Raw genomic sequence first — 11342 nt, 5'->3', positions numbered from 1 at the left:
CATGGTGCATTTCAAAACATGACTTGGAAAGCAAAGTAGCTAGACTTCCTAAAAGATACTTCATTTCTGTGTTTTCTGGTTACTAAAGCTGACTGAGCACTAAACCACACTTAAGGCAGAGATGGCTTAACTATGAAGTACTGTAGAAGGCAAGAAAACTGCAAGAGAAAAAGCAAAGCTGTTCTCAGTGGCCCGGCTGGCTGGCTCTGCAGAGAACTTGGGTGTGCACCAGGCACTTAAAACAAGCACAGCCTGGGGAATGGGGAAAGATCACTTTAGAGAGTAAATATAGATCTCTAAAAAACACTGCCTCAGAAACTGCCCTGACTATACGGTTTATAAAAATGTGAAACAGTGACTAACAGTTTAAAGCAGTCTATGTGCTGGTGATAGAGCAAAACAAGTCTTCTGCTCATTTCCTAGGTAACAACAGTGAATCCCATGTAAGAAGATCACATTTGAGTAAGAACATATGGGCCTTGCTTGGATTGTGGAACTGAGGCCACGAGCCATAATCTGACTCTGCATATCTCTGAAAGGTTCATCAAGAGAAAGAAGGCAGGTGGTGCCTGGGAACAGCTAAAGTGATCTCTTACTAGTTATGGAATGGCAGCAACAGCTATTAGAGGTGCTGGGGGATAGACAAAATGGGTACTTTGCAGGCAGTGCATGATGGAAAGAACATGTAATAGGAGGGGAAAACCTAAATGGCATTTTCTTGTCTCGAGTCTGGGAGAACTACTCTTCAAACCAAAACAGGAAACAGTTTCTGATAAATCCCTAAAAACAAACCAAGCTCAAAATAACAACAAGGAATAAAAAAGGAAATAAAGAGCTTTCAAATCAGGAAATAAAGGCTTTCTCTATTTTTTTTTTTTTTTTAAACTTTTACCTATTTGAGGTACACTCCCTAAATCTACAGCAAGTAATAAAAAGCTTACAGGGTGTTTTCCAAAAGAAGATAGTATTCTACAGAAGGTTAAAACTGATTTACAATGAACAAATTCAGCTTTTCAAAGAACAAACAGAAGGTGTGCTTTTAAAAATAGGTCTCTTAAAAGATATTACGATTTTTTTTTTCCTTTTTGCTGTGTATATAAAACTTCAACTAGATAGTGAATCTTTTACTGCTAGCAAGTTTACTGCTTTTATCCAGAAAAGAAATGCTGAGGACATAGGCTCAACCTCCTAATTTGAGAAACCCATTCTGATGAATCCCCTTCAGTCAACATTATTTATCAGTCACCTTGAGTCTTTAATATTCAATTATTCTATGTCGCTAACAAAAAGTAACACTTTAAGAGATCACAGAATCTCTCTCTCTCACACACACACACACAGACACACACATTCTCACTCACTCACTCAAAAGTACCAAATGAGGCCCTGGCAGCTGCAGAGAGATTACATCATAACTCAGCTGTGCCTGGATTGCCCACTTCACACTGGCAGCATTCAAGGTTAGAAAAATGAAATGGCAGCACAATTGGTCAGCAGCTTCTCTTCTTCTGGAACTTTTCCAGGTTCTTGAAACAGACAGACAGACAGACAAACAAATGAACATAAAGCTGCAATCATTTTTGCATTGATTTCAAAACAGTAAACTAGGCGGTTTCCTTGGAGAAGCAGGGCCCATCCAGAAGACAGCAGCTGCAAGGCCTCCGGATGGCGATCCTCATCAGCTCTGAGGGGTCTTCCCAGGGGCACCTGCCAGCCACCAAGGGCATTCTGGGCACAATTAGCTCAAGGCAGCCACTGAGGCCTCAGGCTGTGTTCAGCTCTGAGGGGTTCTGGCCAGGCGGCAGGTGGGAATCCGGGTTCTCCTTGCACCTTTCCAGGTCACGGAAGTATGGGTGAGACAGGGCACTGTAGGCGGATATTCTTTTGGCTGGATTAAATGTCAAGCACTTCTGTGATAGAGAAAAAGTAATTGATTGACATAAACTACGTCAATGTAAATAATGTGTGTACACACTTACGCATCTATATTAACTGCCATGAATTGTGTGGTGCAAACTGTGCACTTAGCTGCTCACTGGAAGGCTGGAGGTTGGAATCTACGTAGAGGCTCCTCAGAAGAAAGGCCTGGCAATCCACCCCCAACAAACAGCCATCGAAACCCCAGTGGAGCACAGTTCTACTCAGATGCACATGGGGCTGCCAGGAGTTGGAACCAGCTCTGCAGCAACTGGCTACTGGGATGATGAGAATGAATATTCACTTCAAGGGACGTGAAATAAGTATGTAGACAGTACTCATGGTTTCTATGACCCTAACGTCCCTTGGGAAAGCCAACATGTTTTGGGTGGTCTGTGGACTATAATTACCCAAGATTTCTCTCCAAGCCACTCTAGGTCCCTTAAAAGAGATTTTACCTAGAATTGCAGCATAGTCAAGATATGGTCAGTACTATGAAAGACTGGATGATTTCTTAGCACATATTCCCTCTCTATCTTCCCCTCAAACCAAAAACCCCAAACCAATTGCTATCCAGTCAATTCTCATAGTGACCTCCATTGGATTTCCAAGACTGTAAATCTTTGCAGAAGCAGACTGACCCATCTTTCTTCCACAGAGCAGCTGGTAGGTTTCAACCACCAGCCTTTTGGTTAGCAGCCAAATGCCTTAACTAGTACACCACCAGAGCTCCTTCCCCTCTCCCTAGGGGAGGAGTATTCATTCCTCCATTAAAATTGGCCTTAACCATGTAACTTGCTTTGGTCAGTGTAGTGTGGTCAGAGTGGCTGGGCGCCTGTTCCAAGAACATCCTATATTTCTGCTTGCCCTTCTGGGTGTATCCACCTTCCACCAAGAGAACAGGCCCCAGGGAATCACTGTCCCTCTGGCCTGGGCCCCAGAATAGACACACAAGAAGACCTATCCTTGATTCCTAGCTTAAGAAGAGCTGCTCTAGATAGGGCTGTCTCTGCCAATCTGCAGATCCATTAGCAGAGAATGGACAATTACTGTTGCATGCCAGTGAGGTTATTTTTGAGTGTTTGTTATGCAGCAAAAAAGCTGACTAATATGAGGACCAATAAATGTACCTCAGGTTCTGAAAGCAGTTGGACAGCAGGAGATCTTAACTGCTTTCAGCAGTAGCATCATGTTTGAAATAAGCACCCAGCCTTCTAAGTTAACCATGACAAAGGAGACATAACTCATTAAGCTGTGTAGGTTTTGGTTGATAAAAAAGGGTGAATTTTATGTTCTACACACTTTAATACGCACACACACAAACTTCTCCCGAACTACACCCACTTATATAGATATGTACATAGGAATATTCACAGGTGTGTGTGTGTGTGTGTATGATGGAGACATTATATAAAGCATTTTTCAGATAAATGAAGGATAAGTCTTCAAGTGCTAAAATTTTAAATGTTATTTTTTTTCTTAAAAAACAAAAACAAAAACAAAAAACACCCAAAACACCTCCCCCCCACCGCCAAAAAAAAAAAAACAACAACCTTCCTAAAACACTCTATACTGTTTTTCTTTATTAACTAACTTTCATTAGGGGCAATAGGGACCACTGAAGTCTACAGCTTCTGATCTTGTACTGCTTACTGAATAGCTCCTCTCTCTGCTTTACCGTTTGAGCTTGTGTCTCTTTAACATGGAACAGTGAGAGCCTTCGGAGGCTTCTGAGGTTTGAGGTCTTGGGCTGTCCTTTCCGTTAATGGCCCTGGACACTGTTTTATGATTAAATTTTCCCTATTCCAGATGTCACTGGCTCTGCTGCTTATACCTCTCCCTTGCTTTTTCTAATCTTCTTAATCTGCCACTCTTACAATCCACATCCTTTCTTCTCTCTTTGGTAGGTTTTTTTTTCCTTCTCTTGTTTTTATTCTGCTCCTTCTCCAGTCTGGCACTAGTGTGTGATCTGACTCTGAAAGCCAACACCCTTAGTGGGAGATCCTGAATGACCACAGGGCAATGCCTATTATCCTCACATCTTGAAGACGTTGAAGTTGGGAGATAGTCTGGGCTGTCTTTGGATGTTCTGGAGCTGGAGGAGTACTGGGGGTGGTATGGTTAAGGCATTGGGCTGCTAACCAAAAGGTTCGCAGTTTGAACCCATTAGCTGCTCCATGGGAGAAAGATGAGTATACAGCCTTGCAAACTCGATGAGGGTCACTGTGAGTCGGAATCGACTTGATGGTAGTGGTAGTGGTGGTAGCTGGAGGAGTGAAATACTTCACTGTTCATCATAGTTGACTGTCTGCCCAGAATCCCCTTCTAAGAGGAAAAGCTCCTATGGAAAAGGAAAGCCTACAGTGGTGATGTTTTATGGCATGTGATCCTACCCCCTCGCAGCACAAGTGACTAGACCAGGAGTGCAACCTGACCCTAGGTAGTAACCCATGTCATGGCTTGGCAAAAAGCTGAGATATGGCAGCCGGATTCCTCTTATGAGAAATTTGATGTAGGAAATACCGAGAGGGAAAGCAATGGGAGTTGGAGCTGAAAGGATCCATGGGATAGCTGAAGCTCTTATTGTCAAGGGCCCCAGCTAAAGTTCAGAGGAGCAGATAGTATGAGAGAAGAAGTAATGTGGCAGAGAGGGGGCATATGAAACAGAGAAAACCAGAGTTGCTAAGAGCAGGTGACACACAGAACTGAGATAGAGAACTTACACTCTAGATGGCTTTCCACGTCCAGGACATGTGAAACATTCCATCAAACCCCCTTTTCTTAAGGTAACACAAGTGCAAGTCTGTTATTTGAAACCAAATGAAAACTCTACCTAAATAGCAGGTGAACCTGTGAGTGTGTACATATGTGAGCTTTCATGGAGGCAAGTATTCTCCTTTGAAATGATTTTATTTCAAGCGATGTGGGCCAAAGTCCTTAGTGAAGGAAAAATCAACAGTAGGGAGGGAATATGGCTCTCCCCGTCCACAGCTGGTCACAGAAGGGACCTCTGTCTAAGCCTCAGAAAATGAGCCACCACCTGGTGAGGATGGGTTAGGGTGTCGCTGGGAAAATCCATGGCGGTGTAAACATGCAGATGCCAATCGATGGCTGTTTCCACAAGGGGCTGAAGCATAATGTTTGTATTAAGACCTGCAGACTCTTAGGTCTGAATATGAAATTGCGAATACACTGACAGAATGGGAGCACTAGCTCATTTGAGCCCATTAGCAGTTTCTTGGACAGATATCAAAGGCTTTTAATTCAGTAGCTAAACTACTTCTTACTCAGTAGGGTCCTGTGATGGTTATGTTTGTGTGTCACCTTGGCTGGGTCTGGTTGAGTGGCTGGGTAGCTGGTGGCAGTTACTCCCCATGATGAGACTGTCAATCACCTCCATGGTGGGATCTACCACAAGCAGCTGAGTAGCTGCTTTAGGGATGTGGTCTGCTTCCTGTATATAAGTTGCAGCTTCGGGAATGGTCTCTAGCTTATGGCATGCTTGAACCCTGCATGTAGCCATGCTGTTGTTCAGCAGCCTGCCATGCTCTGCTGACCTTGGGACTTTCAATGAACTTGAATTAATGGCCTGCCATGCTCTGCTGACCTTGGGACTTTCAATGAACTTGAATTAATGGCCTGCTACGTGGTTTGGTAACATCAGGACTGTGCCTTTTTACTTGTCAACCTTGGGCAGACTTAGCAGCCAGCAGCTGTCTTAGTGAAGAAAAGTCTCTAGCTTCAGTGGGCCAGGAGCAGGAGGCAGAGCTGAAGCCCAAGGTTGAGAGGCTTTCACCCAACCCCTAGAGCCTGGCACTTTGAACTTGGACTTAAAGCCTCCAAACTGTAAGGGAGTAAACTCCTATTTGTTAAGGCCATCCCACTTGTGGTATATTCTTGTCAGAGCAGCACTAGGAAGCCAAAACAGGTCCCATATACCAAGAGCAGTCCTTGAGGGGGTCTCCAAGTATAGGGAATTACATACGAGGCCAAGGATTATGAGTTTGAACCTCAAACAGAGCATAAACTGTTGCTGTTGAGTTGATGGTGATGCATGGTGATGCCATGTCTGTCAGAGTAGAATCGTGCTCTATCAGGTTGTCAACGACTGATTTTTTGGAAAGTAGGTTCCAAGGCCTTTCTTCCTTGGTGCTTCTGGGTGGACTTAAATAATCTTTTGGTCAGCAGCCGAGTATACACCCAGGGATTCCAAACAGGGCATACCGAATCCATTGCAAATTGATTCTGACTAATAGAAACCCTATGGGACAGAGGTGAACTGCCCCACAGAGCTTCTGCTTCCAAGGCTGTAAATCTTTACAGAAGCGGCCTGCCACATCTTTCTCCTGCAGAGCGGCTGGTGGCTTTGAACTGCTGACTTCCTTCTGGTTAGCAGCTGAGTGCTTAACTACTGTACCACCAAGGCTCTTTAAAACAGGGCATAGAAGTCCTTATTTTCAGTGAGGGACTTTTAACGTGCGTGGCACTTTAAATACATACTAATTAAATGGGTAACTAGAAGGAATATTGCTATGTGGTTCCTTTGGAAAAACATCTTTTCAAAGATGTGCCTGTAAAAAAAGGCAATTAAAATAATAATCCACCTGCTTAAAGTAGCATGAAACTGTAAACAAGGACACATTTCGTTCTAAAGAAGCACATGGTCAAATGAATTGAGAGGCTTCTAAGGCTGCATTCAAATCAATGAAAAAGATAATGGATTTAAAGGGTGTGGATTGGAGTTTTTTCTTCCTATAAAAACTGAAGATATTCTACAATCAAAAGCCATGAGCTGCTACAGGTGTGGAAAAGAAACACGTGGAGAGACGGTGGCCTCTTGCCCTGGGTGGTCAGGGAGCGCGCTGTCTATAGCTCTTGCTGAACTGATGCTTGTGCCCACTCCCCAGCCTGGACAGAGCACTGCAGTACAGTGCAGACCAACACGCATTCCAAAAGCTTACCAGAAGGAGGTCTTTGCCTAGTTCATCAATATCTGTTACAAACTTCTCAATTGGTTGGGGAGATTTTGAATGGAAAGCCTGTCTGGGAAGGGCAACATCTCTAGGCCAGTCCTCTTCTCCTGGGAGTCCAATTATGCTGCAAAAGAACCACAGGTGAACATAAATATTAGCTGCGATGCTAAAGCTGCTTCTCCACCAAATTCTAGATGAAGGCAAAGGTCAAGGGCATGCATGGGGAACACAGAGCCAAGAGCCCCTCACTTGTGTGGCTGGCAGGGACTCTCATTTATCTGTGGCCTAATTAAATGGGTAATTAGAAGGAATATTGCTATGTGGTTCTTTTGGAAAAACATCTTTCCAAAAATGTGCCTATTTAAGAAAAGGCAATTAAAATAATAATCCAGCTGCTTAAAGTAGCATGAAACTGTAAACAAGGAAACATTTTGTTCTAAAGAAGCATATGGCCATTGAAATATGGTGATCGTGGGGTGGAGGGTAATCTCATAGAAGAATCGCAAACTTCCCTGAGGAGAGATAAGAGGTCACTCTGGCAGCACAGATACTAAATGTAAGAGATAATGTAGAAATGGAAAATATATTACCAGGAGGCAAGCCCCCACATAAGTGACAACGTGGGATGTGCGCAAAGAAGACCACACAGGCATATCAGATTTTCCTTTATGCTCAAGCGCTTTTTGTGTTTTGATCGAACATCCCAGTATTGGCATGCTTTTATCATGCTCATTCAACATGGTTTATTAACACATATATTTGGTTACATTTTTCATTCAGAATAACTTCTCAAATGCATTATGCACATATATTAGAATTAGACAGAATGTGAAGCTAGAAAGTATGGCAGTCTTGTCCTATGCAGATACTTTTTTTTTTTTTTTTTTAATAAAAGGAGTCTCTGATATTCAAAAGTGAGCAAACAACAAATCAAATATCATTTATGTTTCCCCTGAAAATCACTCTGGGGAATAATAAATGTAGAGAGAGCAAGTGATAAAACGCACCCAGCCTTTGGGAATAGGCAGACTGGGCCACAGTTCTGCACCTGGCACTTACTGGCTGCATAACTAAGGGCAAATTACTTAACTTCTGTGAGCTTCAGTTTCCTTATTTATAATAAGGATAGTAATTTATGGTTGTTCTGAGGATCAGTGGCAATTTATATAAAGTACCTAGCATAGTGCCTGACACACAGTACTTGGCAATATCAATACATTACCCATCATTATCATAATGAGAAATTGTTATTAATTCAAAATATGTAGGAAATACATCACGACTACACTAAAAACATGAACAGCTTGAGTCCTACTGATGTGTGATTTAAGGTTTTTCAGAAATATTTATAGGTCAATTCTTGTTGTTGTTGTTGTTATGTGCCGTTGAGTCGGACCTGACTCATAGCGACCCCTCCTTGGGTTTCCAAGGCAGTATCACTATGGAAGTAAACTGCCCATCTTCCTTCCGAGGAGTGGCTGGTGGGTTTGAACCACCAGCCTCCTGGTTAGCAGTCAAGTGCTTTAGGCACTATGCTACCAGAGCTCCTAACTAGTCAATGTATACATTATTTAGATATGATTGATAGTTTCAAATGCGAAATAATATGCAGGTAGTAAGTAGGTTTGAACAAGGGAAATTAAGGGATGCAAAAACTTACATATCACATAGACTCTGGCTGATTCTGAATTAAAAAAATCATAGGTCTGTCGAAAGGAAAATACAGTTAGAAATGGTACTGGCCCATGTTAGAGTCTCCTCCTTGGTCTGCATTTGCTGGGATGAAGGACCACGGAGGCGTGTTCTCATGAATGTATTTCTAGGTTTGGGGACAATGTGGCAGTAAAGGTCACAGGACCTTTGTATGACTTTGCTCCTTCTTCCCTTACCTCAACAAGTTCAGGTCACAGACCTCATCTGCAAGGAGCAGACATCTGTGTCTACAGGATACACAAGACACCTTGATCTTGCCTGCCAGGCATGCTGGGGAGCCACGTTAGTGAGGCAAAGACAGCAGACATGGCATATTTACAAAGACAAATGAACAGAATGACAACTTGAGCAATATGAAAAATTTTTTTAATAGTAAGTCCTACAATAGAAGTAAAAAAGAAGAAAACAAAAGTATCTATGAATTATTAAAGGAAATGTACATGTGTAGGTGTTTAGAAAGAATGGGACAAGGCATAAGATGAGTAAGAAGAATGCTTATTGAAGACCTTTTTTACATTTTCCTTCATTTGCTTTTAGCCTTTGAGCCATTTTTTATATTAATGGTTTAAACAGTTAGCTAGAAATAGATTGTTACAACGTTTAGTAATAGTTTAAAATCTTTTTATTTACAGGTATGAATGTATCTACATTGAGTTAAATCTTGCAATATAGGTAACAGAATGACAAAAGCCTTCCGAGAAATAGCATGTTTCTGTACATATTTATGTCTCTGTATGTGTAGGAGTGTATTTAATTACGTGGCATGTAATTAAATGTACACACACTTATATATGTCACTTTGAAAAGTGCTTTTATATCACTTCTTCTGACTTTCGTATTCCACTGAGATCATAGGCCAGGCATTATTCCTTCTATTTTACAGACGGGAAACTGAGAACGAGGAATGACATGGGCTGCCCGAATCTCACCCAGTGAACTCAGCCACAGAACCCAGTTCCTATTCCAAATGTACTATTTTGTTCCCACTGAACTATGATACTGCTTCTAAAAATGCTCTACAATGATATGAGCATTCCGTTTCATTTCCAAGGGACTTGCTGGTGTTTGAAACTGTAAATCTTCCCACACACAGAAACATCTTCCCCCTGAAAATATGAAAATGACTTTTCCTTTTTAAAAAAATTCAGTTTAATATGCACTATGAACTTTCAATCCTACTTCCGTAGTGATACTGCCTCGGAAACCCAAGGAGGGGTCGCTATGAGTCGGGGCCGATTCGACGGCAAATAACAACAACTAACAACATGAACTTTCATGGCCTGTATATGAGCATTTTGAAATTCTGATAGGTCCATTAAAAAGTGCTTCCATTAAATTTCACTATTTGGACAGCTGAATATAAGTCTTAAAAGTTGACATTTATCGTAGAAAGAGTGACAGGGCACAAATCCTATACATGGCAGTGAAGGCAGGGACAGAAAAAAATTTTCAAGTACCTGGGAAGTGACACTAGGGTGCAGCATTGTCCCTTTCCTCTGGCAAGGTAAGTCAATCAGAGAAAAGAAGATTTTGATGGAACAATGTCAGAAACCAAGATGCAAAGTGTGCTCTTAAAGCATAAAACATGTAAAACTTTATGGCTTCTCTTCTGTTGGCAACCTCATATTGCCAGGCCTTTGCCAAAGGTGAAACTAGCTTTCCCTTGGAAGCAAGTAAAACTTACTGTCAAATGTTACTTGTGGTCCATCCCACTGACTTAAGGGGCATTAACAATGTCAGCAAGATGGCGATGTTAGTGCTGGAGGTGAACAGAACTCCCAGGTGGTATAAGTGAGGGTGAGCAGGTGACTGATTGATTGCCTTGGATGCCTGGCAAAATGGTTTCAGTAAAGATTGCCTTTTCCTTTTAACAGAGGGTCAGTGGGATGAGCGACTTTCAGAGTTCCCTCTTCAAGAGGATATGCGCACAAAACATCCAAGGTCATGGAGAAAGTGAGATGGGAGTTCATGACTCTATGATAAAAGAACTTGATATCCAGAAGCAGGTGAGTAACATGAAGGCTTTGTGCTAAATTCAACCACCTTACAGCAGTGGTCAGCAGTAGCAGCAGTAATGGCAGCTACCTTGAACCAGGGAAGCCCCCAGACAATAAGACTGGCAAATGCTCTTCAGTTCTTAAAGCCACTGGTTCTGATGTAACTGTGGCACTGTCTTAACAGAAGTCTACTGGAGTGCCTTCCAGTTACCAAAAGAAAAAGTCAGGTTCCAGTTTTATTCCAACTGTTTCAAAGCTTGAGTATAAAGTATGGTGTTAAAGTGCAATGCTATTATTTAAGGGTACTTCTCTTTTGCAGCCTTATAGATAACAAGTATCATAAAAACCAGAGGGATTTCTATACAGTGTCACAGAGCAGTGATCTAGGTTATTTTTGGTCTAGAATTCTCATTAATTCCTACTCCACCCCAATTCTGAGGGGGCTTTGCAAATGCCTGAATCCCAAAATGATGCCATGTTGCATGCCTGGTGGAAAGAAAAGGCCCTGTTATATTCTAGCACACCAGAGCATCCAGACACATCACATGCACAAACATGTAGACATGAGTGGAACTCTGTACATCATCAGCTATGTACAGACAACTGGAACCAAAGAATCTAAGCACAAGAAAGGATCTTACAGAGAATATGAGTCCAGAGATTCATTTCTCATGTGGAGAAGTTAAGGAGCAAACGGGTTAAATAAATAGTAATAGTAATAATGAAGGTTAGAGCCCATTTA

At 42.0% G+C, this 11342-nt stretch overlaps 1 protein-coding gene across 1 annotated transcript in view; it reads right to left on the bottom strand.

Moving 5' to 3' along the window:
• Positions 1-1763: 1763 nt before the first annotated feature.
• The window catches only part of CDK6 (cyclin dependent kinase 6), a 293276-nt gene continuing 283697 nt past the window's right edge, over positions 1764-11342 (bottom strand). Inside the window, exons 6-7 of the mRNA XM_007939812.2 lie at positions 6879-7014; positions 1764-1910 (exon numbers count right to left, since the gene is read on the bottom strand). Coding sequence (XP_007938003.1) covers positions 1764-1910; positions 6879-7014 — 283 coding nt within the window. The remainder of the gene's footprint in view (positions 1911-6878; positions 7015-11342) is intronic.

This window comes from Orycteropus afer, unplaced genomic scaffold (genome assembly GCF_000298275.1).
Source record: "Orycteropus afer afer isolate SDZICR_OR568_19922 unplaced genomic scaffold, OryAfe1.0 scaffold00063, whole genome shotgun sequence".
NCBI classification, from domain to species: Eukaryota; Metazoa; Chordata; class Mammalia; order Tubulidentata; family Orycteropodidae; genus Orycteropus; species Orycteropus afer.
Note: the sequence above shows the minus strand (reverse complement) of the source record. Positions and strands in the feature narration are given on the sequence as shown.